This window comes from Achroia grisella, unplaced genomic scaffold (assembly GCF_030625045.1).
Source record: "Achroia grisella isolate CSIRO2021 unplaced genomic scaffold, CSIRO_AGI_Agris_v1 utg6026, whole genome shotgun sequence".
NCBI lineage: Eukaryota > Metazoa > Arthropoda > Insecta > Lepidoptera > Pyralidae > Achroia > Achroia grisella.
This window is the reverse complement of record NW_026712960.1, coordinates 446,128-463,320: the sequence shown is the minus strand read 5'-3', so window position 1 is coordinate 463,320 and position 17,193 is coordinate 446,128. Positions and strand designations below refer to the sequence as shown.

Below are 17,193 nucleotides of genomic sequence, written 5' to 3'. Positions count from 1 at the left end.
GGGCTTCCGTTGCGTGCGCGGCGCGAACGCAGTCGGGGGCAAAGCTAGTGTATTATACATATAAACCTCCCTCTTGAATCATTCGATCTATTGCTGAAAACTGCCACAAAATCCGTTGTGCAATGTAAAAGATTTATGCGAACAAACAACAGAGGAATTTGCCTATCTGCAATCAGTACAGGTACCTACTATAAGCGAGTTGTTGGTAGATTGCGTGGGAGGATATCCATCCTTTGACAAAGTACTCATATTTCAGCTAACTAAAAATCTTTCATCCAGCAGCAGGATATTTGCTCTTTTTAGTCTCTTTGTTGGATTGCCCTTTGCTATTGACTAGAAGCTTCTGAGGTAGTTCTTTCGGATGAATAGAAAGGCGCACCTTATATTTGGTGCTTGATTTCTCAATTTCTTCCCTGATTGTGGCGATGTTGGCAAAGTGAACCTCCAGAGTTGGTGATGAACCATGGTGCTTTTAAGATGCACTTTAGGATGCAGGTTTTATAGTGTTGGAGTATTTCAATATTCGAGTAACAATCGCTTCCCCATAGCTGAATACCGTAAGTCTAAATTGGTTTGAGCGCAACCTTGTATATGAGAAGTTTGTTCTTCAAGGACAAAGATGACCTCCTGGCAAGTAGGAATTCGCGTCTTCATCTCAGACAAATGCTGATACATTTATAATTTAAATCAGATTGAAAGTTAAAAATTTGCTATATTTATATTATTATTTATATATTGACTAACTCAAGCGCGCGTCTAATTCAACTTTTTATGAAAATTAAAAGATTTTGTTATTACGATACTTTTAATTATTAATAAATTAAAAGAAACGAACAGTCAAGACACACTTTCTTTATAATATCTAGTATATACTATATTGCACGGAGGTTGAATGAATACAGAATAGAAGTAATTTTATTAGTGTTTTATTGCACGTGTAGATAAATATATCATAGTTAAACATAAATTTTACCAACAACATCATTGAGAATTATACATATATATGTGCCTAAGTGAAGGGCCAATGCCCTTGGAGGTGCGGACGAATGCAAAAACGTAGCCGCGATCCCGACAATAAGCGCTTATTCTAAAATCCTTGGAATTGTATTGAGTGGGAGTACATTCTCCTGGAGCGGACGGGTCTCCTCCTCTCATATGACTTTTCTCCAAGTAAAGAAAAAGGTCAGCAAAGGCTTCCGAAGTAGCGACCGCAGACCGGCAGATGAAGTTTGGGAATGCCTGCAGCATGGTAGACAATCTGGTCAAGATAGCTGGAAGCCGTTCGATGCGGACAGCGCAGGACCGATCGTCGTGGAGATCTTTAGGGGTGACCTTTGATCAGCAGTGGTCGTCTTCCGGGCGGAAATGGTGATGACGATGATGAAAGGAAAAGGTTTCGCGCCAATTTTACAAGTTAGTATGAGGTGCAGATGCTACGAAATCTTTCACTTTGGGCAATGATGTAACTGTGTCCTGGAGTTCTTTGAAGCTCGGATATGCCGCATCCAAATCTGGTGCTTGCAGTATGACCTTCAAGTAGTCATACAATCCCGCGAAGTAGAAGTCGCCCCATGTAAGCTAAAAACAAAACAAACAAAATTAGAATAGGTTCTTTTCCTATTCTATCTTTCCTTTGACGCACTTCAAAATTTGTCAGCTATTAGTTTATATGCTATTTTGATTAAATAAATTTGTCTGTAACGCGGTGGGAATTCCGTCAGTTGTACAATAATTTCCTCACGGCCCGTCCTGGACACCAATATGCTATTTTTCTAGTTTATTCACCACTTCAGACAAACTAACCTGACATTTTGAACACCCTGTCCCCTAGCGCCCCATCAACGTATACCGTTTGCGAAGTACAAATATCTGAGATTAAATTACTTGTCCTAATCTTTATTTATAAACTAGCTGTTCCTGCGACTTCGTCCACGTGGAATTTAACTTTATTTTTCTAAAATAAAAGATTTTTTTAAATAACCTAAGTTACTCCTTATTACATCAGCTACATGCCAAAAAAGTTCCGTCTAAATAGGTCGAGCCATTTCAGCGATTAGCCGGAACATACAGACAGACAAAAATTGTAAAAAATGCTATTTTAGTGTATGTACCGTATTTATAGTCATATGCATGTAGTAAAAAAACCGTTATTTCAATATTACAAACAGACACTCCAATTTTATTTATATGAATAGAGTATTTATATATATATAGATACCTTCCCAGCGGCGATATGTCCGTTGTTTTTCTTGATGATTTCGTCCAATTTATCCAGGAGGAATGGATATATATTATTTGCAAAATCCTCATGCTTCTTTGCTTTGACTTCAGGATCTTTTTCATAGTGCACGGCCACACCCTCTATTCAAATATTAAAATTCACTATATTTTACTCATTACTGTTAAATAGCGTCTATATGCTGTAGTCTAACAGTTTAATAAACTGCCAAAATTCCAAGTCGCAGGTTCGATACTCTCTTCATTTAAACATTTATGTTCAAGAGTATTGATTATTATATGTTGTAGTATTGATTATTCTAGGATTTATACATAAAAGGATTTCAATATTGTAGTCGTAGCCCTTGGTACAAAGCCTGTATAAATGGTTAATAATTGTGTTGGGTTATAGTAGTTTATTGCAGTTGTTTCCTACCATAAACTACTACTACCTCAAATATCAAGTGAGAAATAAATCTAGCTTTAAGTTACTTTCTACTATTCTAGTTGTACTTCAGTTTATTTAGAATTTTAAAATTCTAAAAGAATATATATATATAATTATTAGTACTATATATATGCACTTGGTATTTTATACTAATTATTATTATAACTATATAGATACTTGAGAGAGAGACTGCGCGATGACGAACTAAAAGTAAGAGTTCGTAAGAGCTGCGAACTAAATTGAGCTTTTCGAGAACGCTCAAGACTCCTTAGTCATTCATCATGGTGATGAACATGCCACTGAATACAATAATAATTTTAGCTTACTTGCTCGGATATCGTTGAGGAAGTCCACGTTTTGATCGATGAGAAAATCCTCTTCTACATCAGCGCCGGCGAGTCCGTACAACCGGCCTAAGTACCTTGAAATGGCGATACTCTGCGTATATTCCTTGCCATTCATCTCCAATACCGGCATTTGTCCAAATGGTGTCTCTGAATATAGAATTATCCTTTTTTTATAATTATATTTATAAAGCGTAGAAGAGTGTGGCCTAAATTTCTTGTTTGTTTGTTCTTGCTAACGTCTGGTAGTCAGGAAATTTAGGCCTAAAATAACGGCTAAACGGCTGAACCGATTTTGACAGGAATTTCAATCGCAATGACTAATATTATAAGGAGTAATTTAAGCAAATTAAGGGGGAATGGGATTGTTAGTAATGTGGACAAATGACCCCATTGCTACCAATGTACCATGTTAAGTTGACCTTCAGGCAGTTGCCCCTAGAAACCATCGTGATAAATTCCTTTTGGATTTGTCACGATGGGTTAACTGGCCGGTAGTCATTCATCTTATTATCCTCCACTGGTGCCCCGCCAGCGTAAATCATAATCGTAACTGTAGCGCAGAGGGAAAACTACTCCATTATCACTGATTAAAAACCTAGATTTATTTATTTTAAATAAATTTCATATATTTCAATAAAAAAAAGTCAAATTCTATACGGACGAAGGCAGATAAGAGCTATATATAATAAGACAAAAGCATTGAGTCGTAAACAAGTTCGTCAATAAATAATTCATTTACAGTAAGCTGTAAGAGGGTATTAAAATTGATACCAACGTAAGCAGGTGCCTTCAATGATTGTATGAAGGTTTCCATGGAATCGCCAATCGATAGGATGTCACCTTCATTCGAGGTTCACACACTTTTTATAGTGGTAAAGCTAAATGATAATACAACCCATCGGTCTATAAGCAATCATCTATTATATAGACACATTGATCATCATCATCATCTGCTTCTTCCTTATCCCATTTATTTGGGGTCGGCGTAATATGTTTTTCTCTTCCATTCATCCCTGTTCGCAGTCATCGCGTTATTTACCTCCTTTCTTACCATATCATCTTTCACACAGTCCCTTCATCTCTTTTTCCTTACTTAAAATATATAATAGACACATTGATATATATTAATAATAAAAATAATAATAATAATAATCTCAGGACAATTCACACAGCGCCATCTAGATCCAAGTTAAGCTAAAGCTTGTGTTATGGGTACTAGATAACTGATACAAATACATAGATATTTTTTTCGTAATTACATACTTTTAATATTATACATAGAAATAGAAAACACTCAGACCAATACAAACAATCACACTCATGAATACAAGTGTTTGTGCTGTGCGAGAAACCACCACCAGCCACCGAGGCAGTGTCGATTAGTACGAACTACTTAATGATTTCAGGTAGACGAGTAGTCCTGAATAACTTCCGATAGGAAGGGATACACCAAAAAACTACTTTTTAAGCAAATTAAATTCATACTTGGCTTATATTCCGGCCATTTATCCATGGGAATCCGGTCATCTTCGAACTCCTGCCCACCAAATGCTAGTAGCATTCGAATACTCTCGCCCAATGCTTTCGCGGGGAAATAGTGAAATACGACATTCGCCATCTTTCTGTGAAACAAAATAATTAAAAACCTTATTATAATAATACTTTTGAATAGTCACATTTTTTTATTCTACCACTCATTCGGAACGCAGACTCATCACTAGAAGAAAGAGATAGAAACTTGCGTGTTGCTGTTTTAAATAAATATTGTTCAGAATTAAATTTTTAGGAATTTTGTGTGAATTAAAACTATATATCAGTTTGTTTAACAGGACTTAACTTTGTAGAAACTTGTCTGCGTGACCTCTGTCTCACCTTTTTTAGCACCATGGAACCACCATTTTGGTACACACGTGGACCGTCTAATACCGTCAACCCTACCCTAGTTTGTATACCCAATGAATAAATATCCTATTTGTTGGGAACTTTTTTATACATGTTATATGTCTATATTTTTGTACTAATTGTTTTAATTATACATGGAAAATATTTGCAACTATATCGGTGCCTTTTGTGGTACAATCATACTCGTCTTTGATCTCCCTCCCATACACTACCTATTACACTTTATTTTGTTTACAAACACGACTTAGTTCAGTAGCTAAATGCAGATAATACATACGGTACATTGCTAGCAATGAGATCATCAGTCCACATTACTAACAATCCCCTTATCCCCCTCTTCAGTATAATAACTGCACCAATAGGGTAGATAGTACGTTCCTTTCAGTTAGTTAAGACACGCAATTTGGTCGAAATAAAGTTGCCCGTTCGGTCATTTGTATATAACGAAATGAAACAGCTTATCATAAAAGGGCCTTTAACTCACACCATACAACCCCTGAGATCCACACGCTTATAAACGTATTTTTAATTTACAAGAGTAATATTCAACTCACCAACGTACGATGTTGCTCCGTTGTTGTCGTGGTTATAGTTAGACAATTACTGAGTCCTACGGTGCTATAGACTAATACTGACAGATCGAAATTGTAGTCCCCTTCCATAAGGTTGGTGTGTGTGCCGCGGATATAAATATTAAAGTCAATTATTTATTCATAAAAATCAAGATTTTTTTCTTTTATAGGTATATCTATATTCTTCTGTTTTTGTATGGGTTGTTCAGTACTCAAACTATTATATGATTACTGTTACGGAAGGACTGTATTAACGCTGGTTTTTTTTTAAGGATGATAATGGAATGGTGCACCCGCCTGCGCTGACGGTTTACGCTGGCGGGGCACCAGTGGAGGATGATAAGATGAGTATGAGGTCAGGTCATTTAGCCCATCGTGACAAATTCACCAAGAATTTATTACGATGGTTTTCAGGGCGAACAGCGTGGAGGTCAACCTGACATGGTACATAGCTAGTAATGGGTTATTAAGTCCACATTACTAACAATCCCCTTTGGTTTAAAATGATACACGTTCCCAGGTGAGGTAAAATAAGTGTAATCAGCTCGCTAGCAAAAACATAAAGACAATTAATATGGCATAAGGAAACAAACGGTATACAAAAACAGAACGTCAAAATATAAAATTCAAATATATATAAAAAACATAAAAACTATCAAAAAGGTTGCCATCGGCAACAAATACTAACAATTAGTACATTTAACGAGGATTATTATTTTTACATAGTACCTATAAAACAAAGTGACTGCCGCTGTCTGTTCTTATATCTTTTAAATTACGCAAGGGATTTTAATGCAGTTTTCAGCTATAGATAAAGTGATTCATGTAAGTGAGGTTTATATGTATTCTACATGCGTTTAGAGTATAGAACAAGCCGTGAAATTCAAAGATTTTTAATTCGTCCGTGCGAAACCGGGACTTCTAGTCTATATAATAAGTGAAAGATAATAACTGCATGTTTGGATAAGGTTTTACTGTGATTTTGTGTTCATTATTTTTTCCATTAGATGCCAATATTCCATATTGTATGAAATTACCTATAAAATAAGCAATTTTTCAGAGCAGAATTAATTAATTGGCTTCGTAACTAAATAAAAACGTAGGACCCATACACATGTAAAAAATTGGTGGGAAATGCTTTCATTTTATTTGTACCTAATAGTTTATTGTTACCGTATTTTAATTCCTTTATTATTGTAATACCGACGTAACACTACGCTATATAGTAGAAAATTTAGTAACAGCTTAAATATAGCGTCACGATTGTAATCCTAGATGAGATAGTCAGAAGCATTGAAAAAAATCGTTGTTTGCTCTTCCAGTTATATTAAAAAATTATTCTATACATATAAATTTAAGTCTATACATACAAATATATTCTATTTATATGTATAGACTAGTTGTACCCGAGACTTCGTCCGCGTGGAATATAACTTTTATTTTTCTAAAATAAAAGTAGCATAACTTACTCTTTATTACATCAGCTACCTGCCAAAAAAAATCCCGTCAAAATCGGTCCAGCCATTTCAGAGATTAGCCGGAACAAACAGACAGACACACAAAATTTTTTAATAATGTTCTTTTAGTGTATGTTATTTCAATATTACAAACAGACTAGACACTCCAATTTTATTTATATGTATAAATTTCAACATCAATGTCCTATTAGCATTTTATTTGAATTAAAGTGATATAAAGTATAAGTAAAAGTGGTAAAGTAAATATTTGTCTATAGTAACAGTAACTCTATAGTGTGGCGTCGTATTATTGTAAAGTACTTGTATTATGAACACGAATGAAAACATAATAAATAAACATACATAAGAATTGGCCTTTGGCCTCATCACTTGTTCAAATATGAAGAAGTTTAATAGTAGACTAGGCTGTACGGTCTAAGGATCTTTGCCTGTTCCATCACTGAAAAGGAGATGGAAGAATATGGGGAAAAAAAAAGTACTTGTATTATATTCTGTGGACAAGTGTCAAACATTTTGACAGTTTGATTTTATTCGAATAGAATTTTGATGTATTTAGATATACATAGGCTCTTGAGTAGTATATTCTTTGTACATAGGTTTAAAAAAGTGTGTGTTGTGTTTATAAAGAACTATACCAATAAACATTATAACCAATTTTGGTAATGGCTACAGTCTTCATGAACACATAAATTAGCACTGAAACAGGCTCACTGATTTTCAAAATGTCTCAGCGCCGCCAAAATATATCCATGGAAACAGAAGAAAATCTAGGGGGAGCGATCAACGAATGTGTTCGCTACATAGTCATTCGTGAAGGCAGCAAAATACCTATAAAACGCGCTGAAATCGCGAAACACTTGAATTCTACGTGTCAAACACCTTCGAACCAAGTGAACAGTGTAGTTATTGAAGCAAATAAAATATTAAAAAAAGTAAGTATAGTTTGTGTGAGTACCTTTATCTAACGTAATTCTGCAGCTAAGCACCTACCTTTGCAAGTTTTAGTTTGAAGCATGAGATTTGGCAGTGAAATTACAAAAGTGGGTATTAAGACCTAAGTTTTCAGGAATGTAAATGCATAAACCATCAAATAGGTGTTATTTATTTTAGTTATGTTAGGTAACATGTGAGGCTAAATTGTACAATCTATATAATTGATTTGGAAGTTGAAAATATTATGGCTACATATATAGCTATTGGTTTTGTTACTCCTAAAATTTCAACTTACAGAAAGTTATAGTTTTGGAGATATTAATTTTTGAAATTATAATTAAAATATGTGAAAATAATTCTATTTTAGCTTCGAAAAACACTTATGACTGGTACAGTTATTGTCGAGAAACAATCATAATTTATGAACTAGAGAATCAAATTTATGAAACCAAAATAAAAATAAACCCAATTTGATTATGACAAATTGATGAGTCATAATTTAGAAAGAGAAAATATAATAGAAGGGTAATGGAAGAAATCTAGGTCCTCAGGATGATAGATAATAGCAGTGACAACCTAAGATTAGAAGTCTGTTGCAATGAGAGATCTGTAGAAGTATTGGTGCCTCAACTCTTTCAAAAGCATGTCATAGAACAGTCTTTTAAGAAAAAGATAATTTTGGAGGGCATATGACTCCCTTCCAGAATATGGATATAACCATAAAAAAGTTACCCATAAGCAACCAAGATAATCAGTTTGTGTGTGTGTGTGAATGTATTATAGCTTAAGTTAGTTGTAAGTATAGATTAAACTAGTTGTAACTATAGAATAGTATAAATTTGTAACTATAGAATAGTAATAATTTTTAACAGTAAATAAAGATTATTATTATTTTTATTTTAAGTATAGATAAGTAGATCAGTACAGAGTGTGAGCTGATATGATAATGATAGATGAGTTATCATTATTTCAATGTTGTACCTATAATTTGTAGTTTTGTAATATATGTGTTAATTATTATTTTTGTTTTATTTCAATTTATTTATAAAATACATATACAAATACAAAAGCTAAGGAAGAGATAAAGCCAGAAGGCATGCAAAAGAGGTCCTTCACTACACTTCGACGAGGGGAACTCTAACCCCCCAAAGAGATTCCCCTCAGTAATGGAGCCTCCGCAAGTAATGATTACCCCCCACCGCCCCAAAATTTATTGGATATATTACAAAAAATGCTTCCTAATCTTAAAATTTTCATATAAAAACAACTATGAGTATATATATACCTTTATTTCATTTTATTTCTATTTTTTTTTTATTTATTTAAAGGTTTATGGTTATAAGCTGATTCAAGTTGAATCCAAGAGTGGTATCCAGTATATCGTAGTGCTTAATGAAGAGAGTGACTTGGAGCCAAGTTGTGTCTCCAATCCTCATCATAGACGGATGTTGATTGCTGCTCTCACACACATTTATATGACTGGAGGACCAGTCAAGGAAGGTATACCAACATTTTACATGTAAGAACTTGTCTATTTACAAGTTGACTATTGAGATTTTTAATTTTATTTGGTTACAATGTTCAGATGAAATGTGGAAGTTTTTGTCTGAAGCTGGTCTCATGGAAGAGGATGACCACACAGCAAGGAAAGTTCTGACCAACACTCTCACTAGACAACTATATTTGCAATTTTCTAAGGTAGTATTTTTATGGTCTTCACATACATGATAATTATAAAAATAGTCCTGGACAATTCACACCGCGCCATCTAGTCCTAAGCTAAGCAAAGCTTGTGTTATGGGTTCTAAACAACTCATATTTATATATAGAGTCAATATATATTGATGAACTCGGTGGTCTAGCGGTATAGACACATCGTTTTACATCCGATTGTCATGGGTTCGATTCCTCGCACAGCACAAACATTAATATTCATGAGTATGAGTATTTATATTGGTCTGGGTGTGAAATATGTGTAATATGTATGTATTTACAAAAAAAACTATGTATTTGTATCAGTTGTCTAGTACCCATAACACAAGCTTTAGTTAGCTTAACTTGGGTCTAGACGGCGCTGTGAGAATTGTCCTGATATTATTATTATTATATATATCAATACATACACACTAACAAATAACTGGCTGTATTAATAGATCTTTATTCTCTATAATATACAATTTACCATGATTACTTGATCTTATTAGCGACTAGGCGGTAAGCAGATGGGCTAACTGACCTAACTTCATATTCATCCTATCATCCTCCATAAAATATTTTTCTTTCTTTCTCCACTAGTGCCCCGCCAGCATATACCGTTAGTGTAGGCTGGTGCACAATACCAATATTTAAAAAAGGGTTTGTTAGTCCATATTACTAACAATCTCTTCCCCCCAATATGTATTATTATTGCTGTCACTCAAAATTATTGTCTCTCCACAGGTAGGCGAAGGGGAACTGGCTAGAAATGTATTTGAATGGGGTCAACGGGCGATGGAAGAGGTACCTAAAATGTTTCTCCTGAATAAAATGGCAGAGGTAAATATGTAGCATAATTTAGATATAATTCATTTATTTGAAAGAGCAACATGCATGTTTGTAATTCATTCTCCTTTGACGAGTCTGCGTCTGCGTTCCAAATAAGTAGTACAATTAAAAATATATAGCTATTCAAAAGTGCTTTTGTTATTTGAATTAAGAATTTGAAATATGAATTTTCATGTTTTGTTAAATATTAGTTTCAATATTAATTTTCTCTGTCATTTAGATTCATTAAGATTGTCTATTTTTATTAAAGACGCTGCATTGCGGTTGGCTGAAATTAATGAGGCAGAAATACCTTTTAATTAAATTGAAATATTTATTTTACAGGCTTTCGGAAAAGATCCTAATCATTGGCATGAACAATATAAAGAAGCCACAGAAGAAACTAATTCATAACTACATTATCCCTAGTTGTATTGAAGTTTTCTATTATTATACGTAAATTTGCCAGAATTCTATATTTATCTTGTCAGCTTGTTACGGATTTGCAATCGCGGTACGCGAAAACTAGGTATGTGTTACATATAATAAAAATATATCAACTATGTACATGACAATACCATGGATACCACGTTATTATATGTTAGTGGGCACGCGTTGTCATTCCAAAGACTAGGATGTATATACCCTATAAAGTCACTGCCTTATCACACCCTTCACTTTTTCTTTCCGGACTACTCTAATGCTGATTACTGCAGATGGTCTTTACAGCTGCAGCGGGCGATAGGGAGCGAGTGCAGATGGTACTCCAAACTTATGGAACTTATGAAACTTATGGAACGGCTGAAGGCCAAATCTCGCCTGACGGATACGACTTTAGTCTGGGGGCGCCGCTAGGGGTTCGAAGCTCTGTTCAGGTCGTAATTTCAATCCCCCTTTGAATTATACGTAGGATCGATCGGAGCAGACCCTTCACGGAATGGGACGCGTTTATATACATATAGGCTAGCATACACACACATTCATTCTTACCTATCATACATACACATCAGATCCCTACAAGTGTAGATTTTATACAGCCAACTGCTTTGCAATAGATGAGACGGGTTGGGTACCTGCAGACGACTTTTAACAAAGTGTACCAAACTATTATTAATTTTGTTTATAAAAAGAAACTATTGAAAGTAATAGAATTTATTTACAGTTATAACAATAAATAGAGAAAGAAGTTTAATGGAAAGAATTATGAAGACTCTACCTCATTAAAATTTGAATATAATGATTGTGTTGTAATACAATTTCGGAAGAGTTCATGTGTTATTGCATATTCCTTCGAAAATGGCACATCATGTAATAAGTCTAACAATTCAAATATTTCCGTGTAGACGCCGGCGACTTTCGTAATATCTGTAGAGTTATGATAAAGCTCATTTGTGAGTTTAATTTTAAATTTCTTTTTTTGTTCATCAGATAGAGGGTTGGCGTTTCCTATTGCTTCCAAGTCTTTAGGTTCTGCTTCACACAATACACAACTGCATACAGTTCCATTGATGTTATACATCATTTCTCGTCTAGTCTTTTTTGTTAGTAGATGCTGTAACCAATGATTTCTGAAAAATATAATTTATACTAACTTTATATACATGAAAGATGTAATAAAAAACAAGAACATCTTTATAAAACATAAGAAAAACATACGAGTCCTGTATTTTTCCGTCTAATATATGTCTGCCAAACGTGGGATTGGACAACAAAAACTGAGTAAAATAAAAATATGCCAAAATACCATGCAAAGAAGCTTCTTAAATATCCAACTCAGCGACAATGTCAAACTTACCAATTTATGAGAAAAAACCAAATCGACAGATGCAATCAGAACAGTCGAGAAACTGAAATGGAAGTGGACTGGACATGCAATAAGAAAGAGAATTGGACCCAGCATGTTTTAGATTGATAATTATCCAAGAAAGGAAATATGAAAATGCGGGCAACAGAACAAGAAGCGAGAGGTTGATATAAGGACAGTGGCTGGACCAACATGAAGAAAAGCGTTGGACAGAGGTTTATAGAGTTTTGAAGAAGGACAAGCAGATGAAATCGAGACAGTGAAATAGAAATAAATGTCTCTCTATGAATTATATAAATATGTCTATCATAATAAAGACTATAAGTAAATAATCTTTATTACAGTCTAAACACAATACTAATGATGAAAAACAACGATAATAACTCGTGCAACTCTTGTTTAATTCAATATATCATCCAAATATTGTTGATTCAAATTAAAAATGGTGTAATTTTTTTTTTTTTATATATTTCGAATAGATACAATAATATGTAAGTGATAAAACTCTGCATATTAAATGCAGATTGTTTCTGTAAATTGATTAAGTGACAGAAATACTATATAATATAGACAGAAAAAGAGGGACTGAGGGAGGGAGATTGGAGAGAAATAAAATAAGAGAAGAACAAGGGTATAGCGAGAAAAGATAGCGCCATCTACTAGTTATGTATTATATATAGAAAATAAGACGTATTATTTAAAGAAGAAAATATTTATCTGGTTATTTCTTCATTACCGAAATCACAAAGTACAATGATAACGTGTAAAATATGTTTGCTATTTCTGAATTGTTCAGGCCTATTTTTATAATTATCATGTATGTAAATACCATTAAAATATTATTTACCTTAGAAAATTGAAAATATAGTTGTCTAGTGAGTGTGTTGGTCAGAACTATAAGTTCTGTAAAATAAAATATTATTTTAGCTTTTCTAAACTGAATACAAATCTTTTTGTACAGAAATAATAGTAAACTTTACGTTATAGTGAACAAATACAACAACCAATTAGATTTACTTACATGGGGCTGACAGACAATTCAGTTCCTGCTCTTATAATTTGTGTCGCTACCAAAGCCGTAGTATTATTATTGATTACTGTGCTGTATGTATTTGGTATACAGGACCGTTTTAATTTTCCAATGAATGGAAAGAGTCCAAGTCTTGGCGTCACCCACAATGTAATTATCTGTGGCTTAGTTTTTAGACAATTATTTGTAGCTAAAAGCATTGGGTGTGCAAATATTGTTAGGTGCATCAGTATTCTTGCAAAAGCACGAATTGCATACCTTTTGTCCTGAATTCTTACTGGGAAAAAACATCCAGAAGAGTCAATTATGGAAATGTAATGTGACCAAATTATTGTTGTATTAAAAAACATACCATGCATAAAGTGCACATTATGGTTGAATGTTAGAAGGGAAGTACAGTTTCTTGAATCATATATATCTTTTATTTGGTTTATTTTTTGCTTATTATTAACATATTTCTTTGACAGTTCGATCATTTCATCCCACGATTTGCACATGTTTCTCATTTTTATTGCAGCTTTGAGTACCATTTGAGTAATTGGCCAGTTCGCTAACTCTAAGATCTGACATTCAATATTATGATATTCTTTCATGCAATTGTCTTTACACTGTTTGCTGCAGAATAGTGCTTTGCAACAGCCTTCACAAGGGAATAAATTGAAAGAAAGTTTACAGCAGTGGTAGCAAGATATCCAAGTTGCATCTGAATTTTGAATTAGGTCTACAAAGCCGGCAAATACTTTCTCTAAAGCCAACACAGTCCCAACTTTAATGTCTGTCTTGGCCACTATTTTAGGACCGTTGGTATCCATAATAATATCTATTTCTGCGCTCGCGCATGGTATATCCGGATGGCGTTTAGGTATTTTAAAAAAAATTTCACCACTATACCTGGAATATTTAAAAATTATTACATTTTCACATTTTTTTTACTTAATATGTTATCTGTTAAAATTTAATCAACAAGTCTACCAATTGACAAAAACATCATGTTATGTCACAAGCAAGTAGCATAAACAAAGTTATTTAGGTGGATTGATACTTCAAAGCCTAAAAACAGGGGGCTAATGGAGAAAAGCATCCAAAACAGAGAGAAATGGGTAATGTTGAATAATAGTGTATATAATTAGTTTTATCTTACTAATATTATAAACGCGAAAGTTTTTCAGTATGAAATTATGAATGGATAGATATATGGATGGATACAGTAAAGTCCATATAATATAGATCAATATGGGCCTTTACAGCATGTAATTTAAATTAATATTTCCGAAGATATTACAGATCTGAAATGCAGGGACATAGCGGTGTGGCGCTAAACAAAACATGTTTGTAATGTCTAATGACAAAAAAGCTGTAAACGTTGTTTATAAGGACATTCTGTAGGTAGGTACGTATATTTAGTACCAGCATGCACCCGTGCGAAGCCGAGGCGTGTCGCTAGTTTTCTATATATGTTAGTCCTTAAGATATATATATAATATGGGCCAATATTGTTACATAATAATATTAAGTTGCCTGAAATAAATAAGACTGGGGACCTTTTATAAGTACTTACTTTATTTGTGTACTTTCTGTCCACAGAGAGTTTTCAGCTTGTTCTCTGCGTTTATATAATTTTTCCAATATGTCATCAGGACATCCCATAGTTATACAAGTATTGATGTCTTTGAGACAAGCTCTGTAGCACTGCAATGTGAATAGTACTGCGGACCGATTACTATATGCAAGTTTCATTGCAATGGACATATTTGGTGCATATGCAAGAGCTGTATTGTAACACTTTAATGCCACCTCATACATTTTGTTTTTATAAGCACTATTACCTTCATTTCTGTATTCATTGGAAGTAGAATCATTCTTAATCTCTCTCTTAAAAGATGGAACAACAAAATGTGGATGGGTTATCAGTGTCATGATTGGATCTGATATGTCAGAGCTTCTCATGGCTTCATATATTTCCTTTACCAAAATACTATTGTCTAATATGAAGCTGTAGATGCTTGGAGCTTCCAATGGCCACATTTTAAATATTAAGTATGTAAATTTTCTGAAATCATGTAAAATAAAAATATCTGTGATAAATCATGTAACTATCAAATCTTAATAATATTAAAGACTGGTATATTTGCGAGTATAGATGTTTTTTACTCTTTCACACAAAATATACTGAATGGATCTAAATAAACTTTACAGTAATATAACATATAGATCAATAACACATAGGCTATAAATTTCATGCATGTGAAACCGCGGGCACAGCTAGTAATAGAATAGAAATACTACACAAAATTTATGTTCTATTTACAGAAAAAAAAAAAATTTTAATCACTTACTATAGTGACTAAAAATACTTATATATATTATTAATGCAGCTATATTTGAGAAGAAAGAATATCAAAGAAATATTCGGTTTTTCTAATATGTATAAATGTTTTTTTTTTATCAATGATATAAGATGAGCATGAGTTGAGGTCAGTTGGCCCATCGGAACAAATTCACCTGGAATTTATCATGATGGTTTCCAGGGGGAACCATCGTGATAAATTCTCATTAGAGTATAGATCAACCTGACATGGTACATGGTACATACTACCGATGGTGCAGTTAGTCCACATTACTAGCAATCCCTTTCACCCCATGTTATTCATATGTACCTACTAATCCATAATAATATACTCAAATGCAAAAGTTTGTCAGTCCATGTGTTGCATTTTTATGACTATTTAAACAGCTGGACAAATGTTGATGACAAACTACATCAGGATGGACATAGACATATCTTAAATTTAAAAAACTAATAAATTAGACAATTGTTGCGTGTAGTACTATATCTAAATTTATAGGTTTGAAATTTGAATGTACCAGACTGTATTGTTCCTGGCTATTGTTTCAAGAGATCCTCTCCTACTTTGTGAGGAGTTTAGGGTAAAGAAAAGATCATCCAATGAGAAAACAACAGAGGTGAAACAAACATGATAAATAAAAAGAAACTTGGCCCCATGAAATATCTTACGTATGGGTGAAATACTAAAACTACTTCAGCCACGATTTGATATGTCAATGTTTTTGGAGGGGCTGCAAAGTTAGATGCGGGCAAGTAGGTACATACCTGTTAATTTGTTCTTTGATTAATTTTAGTTTTACTATTACGTCGCAAATTAACAAAGTTTTATCTAATTCGCAGCATAGCAGCGAGAAAATATAGTGACTAATATACTAATGCATCATGCATTAGTATATCAGTCACTATATTTTACAATCTAAAAACAATAGATTTTTTTGGTGTTACGAGCTAAAAAATGATAGACCAGTTAGATTTTCTTTAAACAAGATTGTTTAGAATTACATGAAAAACTCGATATTCAACTTAAAAAAAAATCTTTAGCTCATTCGTATGAAGTAGTATGAATATTCCAAGATAGTATAACAATTTGGCTAAGCAGAGTAGAGCGGAAATCAGCGTAATGTATATATTTAAACCAAAATTACGACTGAAAGTATTGCTATCGCAAGGATCGCAATTAAGTAAGGAAAGACGCAAGTCTCTAAATAAAAATATAACAAATACCAAAGAATACCTGCAAAGTAATTTTATTGCGTCGATATATACGATCCTCTTAAGAACAATAGTGAATTTGTGATCACAGTAGGTTCCTCGTAACAGGGGTCCTCGTTACAGAACAAAAAAGTAGATAATGATTAGAAATTACTTAGAACACAAACTAAGCGTTTTGTCTATTTCAGCAGATTAAACAAAAATAATTAACTTAATTACGTAGGCAACCTACTTGTTATGTGCTGTGGTTTGTTTGTATACGTTCACGGTTCAGCCCCGTCATGCTGGTCAGTGTTGCCAGTAATATTTAGGCGTGATCGCTAGGTAGTACAGTAATACGTGTTTTTAGACTTTTTTTAATTAAATTAACAATTGTCAGT

At 33.5% G+C, this 17,193-nt stretch overlaps 2 protein-coding genes across 3 annotated transcripts; one reads left to right on the top strand and one right to left on the bottom strand.

The window, feature by feature from the left end:
- Positions 1-1,245: 1,245 nt before the first annotated feature.
- LOC131848938 (uncharacterized) lies at positions 1,246-16,901 on the bottom strand. 2 transcript variants are annotated; one of them, XM_059198901.1, is made up of 7 exons: positions 16,836-16,901; positions 14,813-15,304; positions 13,246-14,145; positions 4,498-4,634; positions 2,992-3,159; positions 2,219-2,361; positions 1,246-1,578 (listed from the first exon to the last, which is right to left on the bottom strand). In XM_059198901.1, exons 2-7 carry the CDS (start codon positions 15,277-15,279, stop codon positions 1,408-1,410), a joined length of 1,986 nt encoding a protein of 661 aa, XP_059054884.1. In that variant the 5' UTR covers positions 15,280-15,304; positions 16,836-16,901; the 3' UTR covers positions 1,246-1,407. The 2 variants fall into 2 exon arrangements, with proteins under 2 accessions (XP_059054884.1, XP_059054885.1); XM_059198902.1 differs by lacking the exon at positions 2,219-2,361 and having other exon boundaries at positions 1,458-1,578.
- On the top strand, positions 7,561-10,918 carry LOC131848939 (non-structural maintenance of chromosomes element 3 homolog). Its single transcript, XM_059198903.1, has 5 exons — positions 7,561-7,896; positions 9,226-9,397; positions 9,483-9,595; positions 10,337-10,432; positions 10,766-10,918. Exons 1-5 carry the CDS (start codon positions 7,687-7,689, stop codon positions 10,832-10,834), a joined length of 660 nt encoding a protein of 219 aa, XP_059054886.1. The 5' UTR covers positions 7,561-7,686; the 3' UTR covers positions 10,835-10,918.
- Positions 16,902-17,193: the final 292 nt, after the last annotated feature.